Source organism: Cnephaeus nilssonii, assembly GCF_951640355.1.
Source record: "Cnephaeus nilssonii genome assembly, chromosome: 21".
NCBI lineage: Eukaryota > Metazoa > Chordata > Mammalia > Chiroptera > Vespertilionidae > Cnephaeus > Cnephaeus nilssonii.
In genome coordinates, this window is record NC_137092.1 from 9,839,463 (window position 1) to 9,857,495 (window position 18,033).

Genomic DNA, 18,033 nt, shown 5'->3' on the forward strand with positions numbered 1-18,033 from the left:
GCCGTGGACATGGCAGTGTGAGCGAGCGGGCTCAGAGAGGCTGCGGACTGAGGCTTGGTGAGCCCCACTGCGAACCAGCAGGACAGGCAGAGGGAGGCCCCTCCTGCGGGCACACACTCGGCTCACCACTTAGCACAAGGCCCTCGAGGTCCATCCACGTTGTCGCCAATGGCGAGATCTCGTTCTTTTTTATGGCTGAGTCATATTCCATTGTATACACGTACCACATCCTCTCTAACCCATTCATCTATCAATGACACCTAGGCTGCTTTCATATCTTGGCTACTGTAAATAATGATGCAATGAGCACAGGGGTAGAAAGCAGTGTTGTCGTTTTCGTTGGATACATACCCAGAAATGAGATTGCTGGATCAAATGGCAGCTCTATTTTTAATTTTTTTGTGTGGAATCTCCACTGTTTTCCATGGTGGCTGCGCTAACTTACAATCCCACCGACAGTGTGCGAGGGTTCCCTTTTCTCCACAGCCTCCCCAACACCTGTTATTTATTGACATAGTTAATTTTCTGAAGGCCATCTCTTTCCCAAGAAATTATAAGCATCTGAAGGGCAAAGACTATGACCCAGTCATCTGCTACTCAATTTACTAAATGGATAACTGAATGAATATGTAAGTAATCTTTTCTTGGAGGTATGGGAATGTAAAGGGAAGTGACAAGCGGGAGAGATTGTGACAGGAGAGAGAGACCTTTTCAAAAAGTGTGTGACATCGGAGCTGGGCCCTGAAAAACACGTGGGTAGGTGGTCCCGGGCAGAGGAGGAGCGTGCCAGGGCACCCCCGAGAGAGCCGACAGGTGAGCCAGGTGAGACCTCTGTGCGCCGTATTCAGGGCACAGCACGTGGCCATGTGCCGAGGAGGTGAGAAAGGAAGCCTGCGGACGGCGAGGGGCCTGGAGTGTGTCCCGAACCCTGACCTCCTGTGGCTCTCAGGGTGCAGCCCCTGGACCTGCAGCGCCACTGTCCCCTGGGGACCGGCTGAGAGCACAGAATCACCCATGCCACAGGTGGGGCCCGGACCCGCGCTGTCACCAGCCCTCTGGGTGGTTCTGCCGCACACTAAGTTTGAGAACCAGGGTGTGACGGTGAGGTGGCCACGGGGAACCCTGGACTCGGCAGTGTCCGTGCAGCGGTGGCAGGAGCCGGAGGCAGCGGGGCGGAGAGGTGGGCAGGGAGGGAGTGAGGGAGAGAAGGAAGACGCCGCTCTGTTACAGGTCTGTAACGTCGTCAGTGATGTTAGGGATGGAGGGACCGGTGGCTGGACAGCAGAGGTGTTTCCAATTGAGGACAGCAAGTCCGCCAAGAGCTGGGAGACAATGAAGGGAGAGCGTGTGTGTGCCCACCCACTCGGGGAAGGAGGTGGCAAAGGCCCCTGCCAGTCGAGCAGGTCCCACACTTGGAGTCCACATCCTGACCCTGCCCTCAGACCCTGCTCTTCCTTTTTAAAAAAATATATTTTATTGGTTTTTTACAGAGAGGAAGGGAGAGGGATAGAGAGTTAGAAACATCGATGAGAGAGAAACATCGATCAGCTGCCTCCTGCACATCCTCTACCGGGGATGTGCCCGCAACCAAGATACATGCCCTTGACTGGAATAGAACCTGGGACCTTTCAGTCCGCAGGCCGACGCTCTATCCACTGAGCCAAACCGGTTAGGGCAGCCCCCGTCTTCTTTCTCCCCGCGGACATGCCCTGTTTAAGGCACTAATCTCCTCTTTTGCAGACCTTACACTTGCCCTGCATACCGGTGTCCCTGCCTCCAGCCCAGCCTCCGTGGGGAAAGCTTCCGAAGCTGCCATCTGCCAACCGGGACTGTCCTCCCAGCTGAGCCCGCCTGCCGCTCGCCGCCAAGGCCATCAAGGCCACCTTCGGGCAGCCTCCGGTCGGCAGGGAGGCAATGGACTGGAGCCGGCGTAGATGCAAACCCGTATCGGGATGACCCCATGAAACTTGTCTCGTCTTCCTGGCCTGCGTGACTTCCAAGTGACATCCGTGTGGGTGAGAACAGTCTCTGAGCCTGGGGCCCGCTTTCCCTTTACCATCCACACGTGGTTTGGCGCAGTTTTAATGTCTGTCAGGTGAAGGGAGGTTCCTCTCTGCCCTGTTCAGCCTGTAAGCTGCGCTGGATTTTGGAACCCCCGTCCGTGACGTGGGGACAGGCTAGCAGCGCCTCTGCCCCGCCGCTGCCCCCTGACCCGCCTACCCCCCAAGAGCTGCGCCTATTCACATGGCCGCCCCTGAGCGAGGACAGGTTAAAGCCATTATTTTAACATTAACTGCTTTTTTAAAGACCCCTCCTTTATCCACAATTAGGGCGCTGTAACAACTCTTAAAGGTTATGTGAGTAGAAATGTTACACCGTCCATGAATTTCATTGTAGAGTGGTAAAGGGACTATTACACACTGTTAGTCAGAGAATATGTTCTGAGTATGATGTAAAGTCCTAATTGCTCAGTTTAGGACATTCGTATTTAACGAACTTATGTAATTCTATGTGAGCTGTATTATAAGCACTTTCTAAATATTAACGATTTGGTTTGCACCATCCTATGAAGTAAATATTGTTATCCCCAATTTTATGAAAACACTTGCCCACGGCCACACCACCGGTTAGTGGTCGAGTGGGATTCAAGCCCAGGCTGGTCTGTCCTGGCTTTTTTTAAAAAATATATTTTATTGATTCTACAGAGAGGGAGAGGGATAGAGAGCTAGAAACATCGATGAGAGAGAAACACCGATCAGCTGCCTCCTGCATCCCCCCCACCCCCCGCACAGGGGATGTGCCCGCAACCAAGGCACATGCCCCCGACCGGAATCAAACCTGGGACCCTTCAGTCCGCAGGCCGACACTCTATCCACTGAGCCAAACCGGTTCGGGCCTGTCCTGGCTTTTAACCATCACATATGGTGACCTCTGTGCTTCCCAGTACAAAAGGGGCTCCCTGGCCCTTGTCAACTGCCTGGGATGAGCCCTCCCCATCCCAGGCTTCAGTCATATCAAAACACGCATGCTGCTTGTTCTTTCTCCACACTCTGTGCCGAGGCCGAAAGGCCCCATGGCTCCTTCTGTGCGCCCACCCCCAGGGAAGCCCCTTCCCTCTCAGGCCTACTGCCCACCCCTAGCCGGCTCCACGACCACCCCTAAACTCCTCCTTTCCCACGAGAGCCCACAAGGCAGGAACTGGGACACACCCATCTCTGCAGCCCCAGCACCCAGCAGGGAGATTGGCACATAGTAGGTGCTCAAACATGCTTACAGAAGGCACTGAGAGGGAGGAGCAAGGAGGACATAACAAGCCCAGCCAATGTGGCTCAGGGATTGAGTGTTGACCTATGAACCAGGAGGTCACGGTTCAATTCCCGGTCAGGACACATGCCCAAGTTGCGGGCTCAATCCCCAGTTGGGGGCTTGCAGGAGGCAGCTGATCAATGATTCTCTCTCATCATTGATGTTTCTATCTCTTTCTCTCCCTTTCCCTTCTTCTCTGAAATCAATAAAAATATATTTTTTAAAAAAAGAGAAAGTAACAAAAGTCTGGAATTGGAAACAGCTAATTAGGAGTAACCCAGACATGCCCTGTCTGCAGACAGAGCAGGACCCCAGCTCAGTGACTCCAAACAGATGCACCTGGAGTCGCCATGACAATGAGGCCTGGGGTGCCTCCAGGGCTCTCGCCCTCATGCTCACTCCACCTCTGAGCACCCAGCAGGCAGCAGCCACATGCACACTGGGTAGGAGAAGCACAGGTTCTCCCGAAATAAAGCAGGGGCTAATCCCTCGGAGGGATGGGGCAGCCTGCCACCTACCAGACTGTGTGACAAGGAGAGCCACTGTCACGTGCCCTGGACTCACAGACGTCGAAGAAAAAGCCCCCAGCATTCCCAGTCTGCTAGGTCAGCAGTAAGAAATGCAGAAAACAGACTTGGCAGCATCCCGGAGGTATTAAATATTCATCCTGACCGCCCATCAGTGAAATCCCAGCAGAATACGCCCTGACAAGTGGGCCTTGCAGACCGGAGGCTGTCCTCCTGCAGGCCTGGTTATTGCTGTGTCGATTTTAATGTGCAGTACTTAATAGCCAGACTCAGGCATGGTCGTAAACATTGGGAAAATGAATGCTGACATTTCCCTTATTGCTTCTGTATTTAGGAATGTGCAATTGGGGGAGTGGGGGAGGCTGAGGCTAAAGAAATTCAGAAGGAAGCAAAGCAATGCTTCAAAATTAAAAGAGAACAGAATTGACTAAGAGTTAAGAATTGAATATGTTGAACCGGCTTCAAGTCCTGCCTTTAAATGCCCTTTGGGGGTCACACGCTGCCGTCCATGGGAGCGAGGCTGAGCAAAACCCACAACAGACCGGGAGCGAGGCATTCCTGGAAGATTTCCTGGGGATGTGCGTTTTGAATCAGAAGCACGCATGCAGAATGGTCAATAACAGACCCACAACAAATGGATGGGGGTACCGTCCAGCCAGAGGTTGTGGTGAATCAGGTCCCTGTGATGTGGCCAGCTCAGCAGGTGGCTCTGGCCAGGGCTGGCCTGGGCACAGACCACAGGGAGCCTTCGTGGGAGCGGGTGATGTCAGCAGTAGAAGGTGGATAAATGGAGCAGGGAGCCAACGGTCCCTCGGTTTCTATTTGATTCTTTTGGAATGAGAATATGCAACAAAATATTCTGAAAAGAGAGGGGTGGGCAGGCAGAAGGGGACCTTCCTGTGGAAGACACTGGACTAGGGATAAGGATCCATGTTTTCAGGGGGGAGGTATAGAGGGAGAGCAGAAAGAAGAGAAGCCAGCACGGGCTTTGAGCTCCCCAAGTCTTAGAGCCATCCTGTGGCAGAAATTAGAAGAAACAGAGGAGTTGGAGGAGGCACAAATTAAACTCCTACACCAACACCATTGGCAAGCTGTGCCTCGAGGAACCTCTACGGGTACCCTGTGACCCCAACTTAAAAAGACAAATTTAAATGTTTGTGAAAGGAGATTAAAAAAAAAAAAATCAGGGGTGGTAAACCAGACAGAATAGAAATTGAAGAAAAGTACATGGTACCCAAGAAGGTTCCTGAGAAGACTAAAAAAAAACCTGTCTAGAAAATACCATACTACTGTATAATAAAATTAAAACCTTGGACCTAGCCGGTTTGGCTCAGTGGATAGAGCATTGGCCCCCGGGCTGAATGGTCCCAGGTCAGATTCCGGTCAAGGCCACATACTTTAGTTGCAGGCTCCATCCCTTAGCCTGGTTGGGGCACGTGCGGGAGGCAACCAATTGATGTTTCTCTCTCTGTGTCTCTCCCCATCCCTTCCACTCTCTCTAAAACATCAATGGAAAAAATATCCTTGGGTGAGGATTAACAAAAAATAAAATAAAATAAAATAAGAGCTTGGACTCTGGAGCCAGACTGCCTCTGGATGTGAATCCTGTCTGACTGTGGATCACTGGGTAACTTAATCAACCTCCGAGTCAGTGTCGGCACCTATAAAGTGGGTGAAACAGTACCGCTCATGGCATTGCGTGGGTAAGTAAGGTTTTACAGGGAAGGACTTCGGGATGGCGATGGCACATAAGAAATGCAAAGGAAGTGTTAGCCCCTATTGCTGGACCAGGCCTAGGACTCCGCACGTCAGCCAGCTACAGAGAGGGACCTCCTCTGTAAATGAGACTGTTACAGGACGCAGAGGAGTAACCTCTGATGACATAGCCTTACAAAAGGTCAAAGTCCCCTTTTATCACCAATTGCTTTTTACTCAGGCACACCTGCGTTCCAGTCCCACCTTCCCACTCACTCTTTATTGGACTTCAGCGAGCCTCCCTGAGCCTCCGTTACTCCCTTTATAAATGGGAAAGCAACAGCCCTGGCTGGCGTGGCTCGGTGGTTGAGTGTTGACCTATGAACCAGGTCACAGTTCAATTCCTAGTCAGGGCGCATGCCCGGGTTGCAGGCTTGATCCCCAGTGGGGGGCATGCAGGAGGCAGCTGATCAATGATTCTCTCTCTCCCCCCCTATTCCTCTCTGAAATCAAGAAAAAATATATTAAAAAATAAATAAATGGAAAATCAGCGCCTTCCTCCCGGGGTGCAGTGAAGATGAAGGGAGGTTATAGACATGTGTTCGACACAGTCTCAGGCGCAGTCAACCTCTGGTACTTTTCCACTTCTGTGTCCCCCAAATAAAAGCTCCAGGACCAAGCAGAGTGTATGGGGGGTGAGAGGGGGAGCAAACACGAGGCTCCCTGGAACATAATAAGTGCTAAATGCATCAATATTTCATAAAGGGGAGACAGTAACACTTAAGGGATGCTCTCTCCTGGTGCCTCAGCCACTCCCGGGGAGTGTGCGGACGGGGCGCCAACTCGCTCCCTGCAGCCTCCCCAGGGCCCCGAGAGGCATGACTGGGCACCTCTGGGCACGGGCCTCACCACACACAGCCCAGCACGATGACACTGCACACTTTACAGCGAGAACACAAACAACTCAACCTAAGCCACACCCAACACAGTCCTCAGAGCAGATCCTCCGCCTCCAGCCACTTCCTCTACCCAGGAGGCACTGAAGCGGTACCATGGAAAGTGGAGGTATCCGGGCACTGAGACCCGGGCTCCAAGCTCAGTTCCAATGCCAGGCTCCCACGTACCAGGCTGGCCTGCCTCCCTCGAGGCTCCTCACACCTGGCGCCTCGGTTTCCTCCTGGGGCCACCATCATGGGGAAACAACATCTCCACGCTTTCACTGGTGGATGGAATGAAAAGAAAACAGAAGGACTGAGCACACAGCCTGGCACCCATTTTTGGCCCTTATCTCCTTTAGTAACACCATCAATTGATCAGAATCGAAATAACGTGAACCTTCGATAAATTAATGCTTTATTCTTCCCTCATGAGCTCCAGCCTCAGATTTCCAGGAGCAAAAGAAAGCAGCAAATGTTAGGGATTTATGCAAAAAGGCACGTCAGGCAAGGTCCTGGGGTCGGCGCTTCCCCTGCCTTGGAGGGCGGCAGAACCATGTGCCCGCGCTGCAGCTCACAGGCCCGCCCCGGGGGCCAGGAGACCACACGAGAGGCAATTACTATCTCGAAGTCACTCAGTAAGGCAGCGAGTGCGTCCCTGAGCACTTCCCACACAAGGGCTCACAGGAAATGGGTCTCTGCTTCGCCCTCCATTAACCTGAAAACCCACTTAAGCACAACAGCCTCTTCCCCGAGCATCTTGTTGTCCAGGATTAGGCTCTAATTGGCCAAGGATTGGCCCCTTTGTTTATACGACTCATTTGTTCCAAACTCGGGGACACGAAAGACTCTTTATGGGTTAGGAGAGGTGAAGGGTAAACTCAGACATTGCCCTCGGTAACCCTGCATTGCTGAAAACAATACTGTGACCATCTGAAGTGGCCCAGCAGACCGGGCTGGACACGGACCGTGGCCGTGAGCGGAAAGAAAAATCCTTTTTGCAAGATGTTCAAACCATCTTCGCAAAGTGGGTGGGTCAGAACGTCAGAAAAAAGTCTTTGCAAAGTCACCCGCCATCCACCCCCACCGTCTGCTGCATGGGTGGGTGCCCGCGCTCACCTGTTCAGGGCCCGGCTCAGAGGGAGGCGGGACCACGGCCTGGGCTCCACCCTCACCCAGCTTCCAACCTAGCGGCAGACCAGACTCCGAGGAAACCATGCGAGTGGCATACACTTACCCACTCCCGTGTTAGGGGAAGGGCCGGATGAAGGTGAAAGCATTCATAGGACCCCCACCCCCTGACTAGGCATCCTCACCACCTACTGGGAGAGGCTCAGCCCCATGGAAGAATGAAGCTCAAACTCAGCACAAGCAGACTGGCCTGGGGTCAGGAAACCAGCAGGAGAAGGGCAGGCAAGGGTGCAAATCCTGGCTCCAGCCCTCACCGGCTACGCGGCCCTGTGCTGGGCAGCCTTTCCCGGGGCGGCCGGGAAATCTGGTAAAATAACAGCCTAAGCGCCTAGCGCAGAGCAGATGCTCAGGAAGGCCCCCATCCCTCCCCACTCGGGGTCCCTGGTCTGCAATCAGGGGGCCATGTACCGTGTTCACACCGCTGTGGCAAGGATACAGGAGATGACATTGAGACAGGGCTTCTAGCCAAACAGCCTGGACCCTTTCACAAACGCCCGTGTCTCAAGAGTAAAGGGATGTAAGGAGACGTGACAACTAAAAGCGCTGTGTGATCCCCGGCTGGACCTGGTTAGGAGCTGGGAAAAGGTCAGTGACGTCCTGTAATCACGTGTCCTTGTTCTTGGAGGTTCACGCTCAAGTATTTAGGAGGAAGTGTTCTGATGATACCCACTTACCCTCAAGTGGTTCAACAACAAAATACCCACCGATGGAGGAAACAAATACGGTAAGACGTTAACAACAGGCCAAGAAAAGGAGATTAATTCAACTTCCCATGGATTTGAAATTTCTCAACATCACAAGTTGCAAAGTCAAAGCGGCCACATGAGGGCTTTTGTTCCCTCCCGTGTCTCACCCAGCGCGAGCGCGTGGAGCCCCTACCTGGCTGCAGCACCCTGATCTCCAGCAGGTTGGAGGTCCGCTCGGCCAGCCGCGTCCAGGAGTTGTTGTAGTTCTGCCGCCACAGCTCCGCCACGCACTGGTACTTGCCCGCCTCCGTGTCGCTGGCTCGGCTGATGCTCAGGCGGACGTTGTTGCTGGACTCCACCTTCTCGATGGCCGTTCGGGTGCGGAAGCTGGAGGACCTGTCCCCCCACTGGACCCCTCCGTCCCGGGTGAAGGTCACCAGGTCGTGGAACTCAACGGTGCCCACCGGCTGGAACCGCCAGGTCACTGACACAGGGACCCGGGCCCGGTAATGGGGTTTGATGATGCACTGCAGGTCAAAGGAGTCGCTGTAGGTCACCCCCGGCGTGCGGGAGATGGCTGTGACCGCGAAGCCAGTTTCTGGAGAGAGAACAGACAGGCGCAAGCCAGAGGAGTCACTTGGTTCTCTCAGGGGGTATGACGCGGCGACGGGGGTCCTGGCCAAAGCTAGCGGGGCAGAGCAAAGGCTCTCTGTCTGCTTTGATGCCCAGGCCAGGATTACGTTAGCTATCACGTGGAGGCACAGACCCACAGTTCATAAGACCCCACAGAGAGAGATCAGGCAGCCACCTTGAGCAGCATTACCGATCCCTGCTGACGAAGCCCTCGCGATGGCCGTTCGGGCTCAGAAGCTGGAGGACCTACCTGGATTTGCGGTCCATCGCCCCCATTCCTAAAAATCTTGGGATTCCATGCTAACGCAGGAGAAAAAAGCCCCAAAGCTATTTCCTTCATCACCTGCCACGTGGCCACATCGCCCCATGCAAATCCGTGTGCTGTCGTTTAGTTTAGGCTGAACAGGTGACCTTACTCCAGGGAACCTTCCTGTTTTCCCTGTGCCACACCCTTGGGCCACTCTGATTATGGCTTTAGGCAGAAGCGCCCCAGGTGTGGTGAGCAGGTGAGCAGAGCCAGGCTCCAGGGGTCCCAGGTCAGAGCCTCTTGGTGACCCCTGGCTGTGGGAACCACCAGACACGTTAATCTTTGCATGGACCCATTTTACAGATAGGGAAGTAGAGGCAGAGAGAAGTTAAGTAACTTGCTCAATGCCACATAGCTAGGAAGTATTAGAATTGGGGACAACCTGGAACCGTAAAATTACTTCTAGAGGAACAATCCCGACTAACCAGCCCTACTCCTTGATATTCCTAAGCTCACAGGACAGGAAAAGCTACCACTGTTGGACGCCCGGACTTTCCTCACAGGTTCTATGTCCACAGGTGCCCACGGTGCTGAGCGTAGGCACGGGACTGAGCTCATCAGAAAACGCAACCTCTGGATGAAGCTTCTAGAGGCAGAAATCGGAGCTGTGTGGGGACTGCAGAAAGCAGGTCAATCTCTGGGATTACAGTTTTAGAGAGTAAATGGCATTCTAACCTGGAGATTAGAATGGGGGTGGCATGGGAATGGAGGACTCTGTGGGGAACGAACCCGCTCAGGGCTGCGTCTTTAAGGCAGTGTATTCAGGAGCACCAGCAGCCCCGCCCGGGGGGAGGGGCAACACGGCCTCAGGGAGTGGGACCAAGTCTCCAGGACAAGTGTCTCCTGATAACAGCAGACCCGAACGTGACAAGCTACCTTCCCAGCAAAGCTGCAGACGCCTGCCTTTTACAATGCACCACGCGGATTGTATTAGGCAGACACGTGTTGACATATTAGGCAGATACGTGTTGATGGAAGCCTCTTTAAGGACCCCATAAGGAGTCCATCTAATCTTCTTTGGTTTTAGCAAACCTCAAGGTATCTTTTAATTTCATGCTAATGAGGAAACCGCTTTCTTAAGGAGGGGCCTCAGAGAGAATAACAAAGCACAGGCTTCGGAAAAAAATTAAGATAGATGACTGGTTTCCTAGGTTCAGGTGGTGGGTCTGGCATTTAAAAGCTACAGCCCTGAGCAAATTAGTTAACCTGTCTCACTCAGTCTCCAGGTGCTCAGACTCAGCCCGGAGCACAGTACAGCCAGGAAGAGACCTAAGCCACAGGCTCGCCATCCTGTCTGTCCACTCAGGGAATCAAGGTGATTCCCTGCCCGTGTCTGCCCTGCTCTGAACCTTTCAGGAGGGCAGGGCACTGGGCAGCAGGCAAGGTGGGGGAGAGCTTGGGGGCAGAAGAGCAGCTTCGTGGCTGTGCGTTCAGCCAGTGTTGAAGGTGGCATATCCTCTACCCGGGCCACCACGTCCTGCTGAGTGGCCTCGGTCCTCTGGCCAGAGTTCTTACAGCTTCACTCCCGCTACCCAGACCCACGAGTTGTTAAAGTCACCGGCCTCAGGGCCCCGCCATGCATCGCTGGAACCTTCAGCCCTGCCCACGCTTCCGTAGCGTGTTCCTTCCATTAAACCCTTTGAAGGTGCCCTCTGCTTCCTGGCAGCACTGACCGATACGGGTCAGGGGAGGGTTCCTGACCCGGGGGCAGTCTCCCCAGTGGCCCTGCAGAAAGACTCCCGGACATTCACTTACCGAGAGCTGTGATGGAGACGGGGGTACTGGCCCAGCGCTCTCCCACGACCTGCCACTCGCCGTCCACGGCCCGTACCCACTCGGTCACGTGGCACTCGTACTGGCCCTCGTCCTCCTTCCTGCTGTGGAAGATGGCCAGGCTGAAGGAGCTGGGCTGCACCTGCTCCATCTGCACGCCCCCGAAGCTGCTGCGCTCCCAGTAGGACGCGCCCGGCTGCACGGTGCCGTCCCGGTCCAGCCACATGATGTTGCTGCGGCGGTTCAGCCTGTCCACGAGCTGCCAGATGACGGAGAAGCGGCCCTGCGGCCTGCCCGCCGTGCGGACGCTGCAGGAGAAGCGCAGGTGCTCGCCCTCGAGGACCACGCTGGCATTGCTGGCCACCTCCACGGAGATGCTGCTCTCTGGGGACAGGGGGAGAGCACAGCTGTGGCTTCGGGTCTCCACCGCGCCCTCCCCGTAGATGAGAAAGGAGGATGGGTGCAGCGTCACCCTCTGCAGGCACGGTGGGCCTTGGAGGCTGAGAGCCCTGACCCTGGCTGGGGTGGCCCTGGCTGGTTCTGGGCATTGCTCCCGGGATTTGGCTCTGATCACCTAGGAGGCCCTGTGCCGTGTGCAGAGGACCAGGGTAATGAGGGTCTAAGACCTGGGGCTGGATCAGAACCTAAGAAATATAACCGCCCGGTCGGTGTGGCTCAGTGGTTGAGTGTCAATCCAGGAACCAAGAGGTTGTTGGTTTGATTCCCGGCCAGGACACATGGTCGGGTTGTGGGCTCGATCCCCAGTAGGGGTGCGTGCGGGAGGCAGCCAACTGATGGTGTTTCTCTCTCACCAATGTTTCTGTTTCTCTACCCCTCTCTTTTCCTCTTTCTCTAAAAATCAATTTTAAAAAAATACAACCAATGCCATTACTCGTAGGGCATAAAACAATGTATCGGGTTATTTGTTCAGCTGGGGTTCAAGGCTTTTCAATTTGGATTTCTATTAGGTTGAATTCCTTGAAAATTCTACTCCCACCCTTTGGTGCTGTGGCAGTCAAACAGAGGCTGACATTCGTAACGTGCCATCTGAATCCTTCAGGACCATATTAGGGAGTAAAAAAAAAATGACAGGAAGTATCTGGAGTAACGTTTGCGTGGCTATGGGTACTCCTGGGCACAGATGGTCTAGTTTCACAGAGTGTGCAGGGAGTGAGCTTCCACACTTGCATTAACGCCGAGGAAGAGACCTAAGCCACAGGCTCGCCGTCCTGTCTGTCCACACTCAGCCCTGGGGTTTCACGGCTCCTCGTAGTGAAACATTCTGCCAATCAAAGTGTGGGATAAGGCCTGGACAGTGTGGCTCAGTGGTTGAACATCAACCTATGAACCAAGAAGGTCACAGTTCGATTCCCAGTTAGGACATATGCCTGGGTTGCGGGCTTGATCCCCAGTAGGGGTGTGCAGGAGGCGACCGATCAATGAATCTCTCTCATCATTGGTGTTTCTATCTCTCTCTCCCTCTCCCTTCCTCTCTGAAAACAATAAAAAAAGTTTTGGATAAGGAGTCCACTCCCTTCACTGCTTTGCTAACTCACTTAGCTATATGAACTCAATCAAACTATTTAAACTCTACTATAGACAGGGAGAGTGTTATTTATCTCGTACAATTTTTTAAAGATTAAAAAGTAAATGAGAGACCATGTATATAAATCACCTAAAACATACTAAGTTTTCAAAAACTGGTCTCCATGATCAGGGTTGATTTTACTATTCCCAATGCTCTTTGTTTTTGTAAACATCATGGATATTCTAATCTATCTGAATCATGAGTATATTATTTTGTATAGTTATCTATGTTGAGTTCAAAAAGCCATAGTAAGTATAAAAGAACACAAAATACCATAACTAATTTGGTTCCAATTTTCTGGGCACCGCCCACATGAAACAGACACAACCATTTTAAATCAATCAATACAATCAAGTCCCCAATTGAGAGGCACAGCCAGTTACCGAGGGGACACACACCCATACCCAGGACCATGCATCTGAATCAAGCCTTTCTCCCTGGATTCCCCCACAGGCAGAAAGAGGCGAAGGTGAGCGCAGAACCCCTGCGTGTACTCTGGTTAAGGTGAGTGTACCTGATCCTCAGTCTGGGTTGGCTTGTTTTATATGAAAAATAAATAAAACTAAAACAGGTCTGCACAAGGGGAACAGGAATGCTCCCGGGAGGGCGACCTCCCCAGGAGCCATCCCAAGAGACTCAGGGCGATGGTAAGCCTCCCGATGAGCCCGCATCCACAGCACTGGTGGCTAAAAGCAAGGGTTTGGAGGCAGGCCTGGGCCTAATTCTGCAATCTTGGGGCCTTACCTAACCCCACCCAAGCTTTGAAATCTCATGTGCAAAACAGAGATACTAACAGTTCCTACTTCTCAGGGTCACAACACTGAGAGTGGTAGATGAGGTCATTGCTTTTCATCTCGTCATTAATAGCAACAAGATTCCTCTTTGGATTAAAGACTCATCCCCAGGGTATCGATTCCGAGTGAGGGCAACGTCAGCACTCAGGGGGTAAAATCCCTTTGCGGGCCTTCATCAGAAGAACGACTTGCAGGGTGTCACCCTCACCTCCTACTGTCACCCCAATGGACTCTCATGTAAGCCTGGCTTGTATTGTGAGGGCCGCTGGGGTGCGTTGTTATTCTAGCAAGCCTGGAAAACCGCACAATTAGAACGTGGGGCTGTGAGAAAACACACCATCCCGGCAGCCCAGGCAAAGGCAAATACAGACACTGCCCGTTAGACTATTCACCGGTGTTCTTGGGCCTGAGAAAAGGCATCCGACGATTAAAACACTATGGACCGAGTGCCAACCTGGACAGGACTCATGAGCATCTGAGGGCATGTTCTCAAATGAACTTTCAAACCAGGAGGTTGGTGGTGTAGCACAGGCTAAGCGCAGAGCAGTGGACATGGGGTTAGAAGCAGAGATTTCTACTGCAGCGCAAGCTCAACCTCTGACGGAACTGGCTCAGCCACGGGTCTGGCTGGTGCTCTGGCTTCTTCCTTCATAGGACGGACACAACATTGGCCTCTACGGGGACTTGAAGGGGGGACGCGGGGAAGATGATAGATGCAGAAGCACTTTGAGGCTCTTGGGAGGAAAAGCGCCATTAAAGTCCCAGGTATTACCATCATTACCGACGTGATCGTTTGCTTTGGTAGACTTACCCAAGTGGCCTTGGGGCAGGATCTGGTGGTTCTGGGGGACTTTAACTACCCAGTCATCTGCTGGAAAAGCAATACAGCAGGCCACAGATCATCAAACACGTTCTTGGAAGGGGTGGGGGGAAATCTCTTAGCACAAAAGATATAGGAAGCAAACAGCGTGGCTGCCCTTCACTGGATCCTTACGACACAACAAGGAATTAGTTGCAGATTTAAAAGCAGAGAGTCCGTGCATGGTTAAGGCAAACACTGACCGACAGGAAAACAGTAGAGAGAGTGGGCATTCAGTTCCACAGTTTCAATCCTACAAATACTCCGCAAGCACCTACCCTATGCAAAGCACCATGCTAGGCATTGCGGGGGTGGGGTGGGGGAAGTCTAGTAACAAAAGAATTTCAAGATAATTAGGTGTGTGCATATGGTTTTTTAAAAACAAGCATGAAAAGAAAGGAATCCTGTTGGTGAGAAAAGGAGAAAGAGTGGGAAGACGCTTGTGTCTTTTTCCTTCAGACTTGAAGAGAGCTATATTAAAAACGTAGTAAAAATGAAAAGGAAGCCAGGTAAGGGGGAGAGAAAGAACAGTTTGAACAGCTGAGAAAGGGTTAACGGTTAGTTTAAAAACTTCCCCATCTTGTTTAAACTCAGAGCATTCTAAGTTTTTTCATTCTCTTTTTACTAAAAATAGAACCATGAGAGAAACGAGATATTAATGAGAACATCCTGAGACTATGGATGACTAAACACAGGCAAACACAGGTAGGCAGAGTCAGTCCCCAGCCACGACCGTGACCCACCCAGACAACGCCAGCGCCCAGGGGGGCAGGGAGCCCACCTGAGCAGCCTTGGACATCAGCTTTAAAAGCCCATGCCCGGGAAGATGTGACAGATCCCAGCCACACTGACTTTTAAAACACACAATTTCCACAGGGAAGAGAAAATGAGGGAAATGCCAATCCCTCCACCCCAAAACCCAGAGGGCAAATCCTTCTTCACCAGGAGCTTTCTGATTTTAAATCCTCCCTCTGAAGGAAGATGTCAGGTAGGCATCTCCCCACTTCTCCTGGGACTTAATTCCCACTTGGGAGCAAACAGCTGTCCTGAATTCCTGGTTTCCCTCCCAGCTGAGCTGCTATCCTGGGGTCTGCGATGCCCCCCCCAGGTGCAAACATAGCCCTGAGTTCGCCTACCTGGGGGGTTGCCAAGTGGGCAGGGGAGCTAGAGAAGGGGAGCAGTTAACTGGCCTTCCCTGTCAGCTTGAACCCTAGAGTTCCACCTGCCCCTCCTGCCCTCTCCTCCAGCAATGTGTCCTCTCCCCTGACCTCTCAGGGATGCAGCTATTGGACCAGACCAGTGGGGGGAGGGGAAGGAAGCAGGCGCCTCTCCACTTACTGATGGGGAGGACTATGATGGGGATGTTTTTGGGGCGCTTGCTGTCCTTGTCGATGAACTCCCCGGTCACGGTTTTCTCGCGCTCGGTCACGCGGCAGTTGTATTTCCCGCTGTCGTCCTGGCGGAGGTGGAAGATCTTCAGCACAAAGACACCGTCGCTCTCTTTGGCCACTCTGAGCTGTCCCCGGGCTTCCCGGTGGGCGAACTCGCTGTTGAGGACAGGCACGGCGTTCGGCCCCATGCTGGCGATAAGCGAGCTGTTGAAGGCCCAGGAGACGGCGAAGTAGCGGTCGGGAATGTTCTGCGCCTCCAGGATGCAGCGGAACTCGGCTGGCTCCCCCGTGGTGTACAGGCGCTTCTCCGTTTCCAGCCGCACCGTGAACTCTTTGTCTGAGGAAACAAACCGCAACGCGGCGCATCGGGGTGAGTGAGGGCCCCGGCCACCCAGACGCATGGCACAGTCCCAGCACCCAGGCCCTCTTCCCAGGCTCACCCCAGGGAAGGCACCACCGCAACCAGGGGACGAAAGTGCTTGAACGTCACAGAGGACACTCAACGTAGCCAGACCCAGAGGTCTGAAGGCCTGTTATCCCAGTCGAGACCGCTGGGCTCTGTCTACAGCTTATACCGCCCTGGATTCGACCCCCAAAGTCAGTAAGGAATTCCGAATGATCACGCCCTGGATTCGACCCCCCAAAGTCAGTAAGGAATTCCAAATGATCACCGCCCTGGATTCGACCCCGAAAAGTCAGGAAGGAATTCCAAATGATCACCGCCCTGGATTCGACCCCGAAAAGTCAGGAAGGAATTCCAAATGATCACCGACCTGGCCGAGCACCAAGGTCTAGCCTTGACCTCTAGCCCAGAACTCCACTAGCCACATGACTACAGATATTTTCAGCAGATGTAGTGGGACTTACCCCACTGGGGTTTGTGAGACAAAGTCATACAGTGGCCTAGGTGCTGAATCCCCAACCCCAATAAACTCAAATATTAATAATCTGAAATACAGTCTTCACCCCCATGTGAATACTGGAAATAAGACACAAAACTGCACAGGAGAAATGAAAACTAATGGCTTTTCACTAGTCACCACCTGTCAAATCTTTAGGAAGGTGTCGCCAAAAGTACCTATTTACACCAAAAGCCGGCACACCTCTGAAACGGCCAACGAACCCAAGCCCCCTGCGAAGAGCTGGGTGTCTGATCCGGCATGGGGGTCGTGTGATCAAAGAAGAGCTCGTCACCACTAGGGGGTCCCAGCACCCATGCCCTGGTGCATGGTGATTGTCACTTCCATGGGACAGTTCTCGCTCATAGGCACCCATGGCCGGGGTGGGGGTAAGACAAAGGAGTCAAGTGCGGGAGAAAACACTCTGTTCTAGAAAGCAGGACCAAAGAGCCAGGGGTAGGGGAGGCTATGGCTGTAACCAGCACCCAGTCCCTCCTCCTCCAGCACGTGGGGCTTCAGGCTACTTCCCCTCTTTCCTGTCATCACTCGTATCTGGAACCCAACATCTACCGATACTCAACCGCTCTCTGCTTGCCCAACATGCCAACAATCTTAGGCTTCTCCCTGAAAAGATTCAAGGCTCAGCTCAAGTCACCAGACTTGCTGGTGTCCCTGGATGTGCCTTAACAACAGCCCCATCGAGGGAAACTTATTGGTGTAGACACACTTCACATTCACCGCGTCCCCGGAGCGCTCTCTGTCCGATCCCAGCACTTAGCACCCTGCTCTCAGCTGCTGGCTTTCACACTGGCCGGCTCCCTGCGTGCAGGGACCCAGTGTGAATCATCTTTGAATCCCCGGCACTACCACCACACCTTCAGTGCTGCAGGGACTCACTGGGAGTTTACTGAAATGAACTACAAGAAGGCCACGCTGGGGCAGCAACCACTGAGCCTGAACAGCACAGGGGCCCAGAGCGAAGCCATCAACATTCATGTCATCGAGTTTTCCCTGGGCTGGTGTAGTCTGGAGATATGTGCTGGGCAAATTTAAAAAACTCCTAATTCCAAATTGGTAAGATTAAAAATAAAGTAGATTAGCTGGTGCAACCCAATTTAAAAGCATCTATATATATAAAAAGCCAGGGACTGTAACGCTGTAACAACCAGTTGCTACGACGCCCACTGTGGCCAGCAAACCAGCCAAATCAGGGGGGTGGGACCAGCAGGCCAACCTCCCATAGCCTTCCCCTGGGCGGGCCCTGCCCTTGATCGCCCCCCCCCCTACCACAATAGGGGGTGTGGCCAGCCGGTCAATCTTCTGCAGCCCCTCCTTCCACCCAGCCCCACCCCAGATCGACCCCCAACCCCGATTAGAGGCAGGACCGGCCAGCCCCACCCCCAATCAGCCCCCACCACCTTGATTGGCCCTTGGCTCCTCCCTGCAGCC

At 53.2% G+C, this 18,033-nt stretch overlaps 1 protein-coding gene across 5 annotated transcripts in view; it reads right to left on the bottom strand.

The window, feature by feature from the left end:
* Positions 1-18,033, bottom strand: part of IGSF3 (immunoglobulin superfamily member 3) — an 87,287-nt gene that overhangs the window by 17,992 nt on the left and 51,262 nt on the right. For 3 of the 5 annotated variants that reach the window (XM_079760795.1, XM_079760796.1, XM_079760797.1), the window contains exons 5-8: positions 15,633-16,022; positions 14,247-14,306; positions 11,036-11,437; positions 8,534-8,938 (exon numbers count right to left, since the gene is read on the bottom strand). In XM_079760795.1, coding sequence (XP_079616921.1) covers positions 8,534-8,938; positions 11,036-11,437; positions 14,247-14,306; positions 15,633-16,022 — 1,257 coding nt within the window. The remainder of the gene's footprint in view (positions 1-8,533; positions 8,939-11,035; positions 11,438-14,246; positions 14,307-15,632; positions 16,023-18,033) is intronic. The other 2 variants (XM_079760798.1, XM_079760799.1) reach the window with 2 other exon arrangements.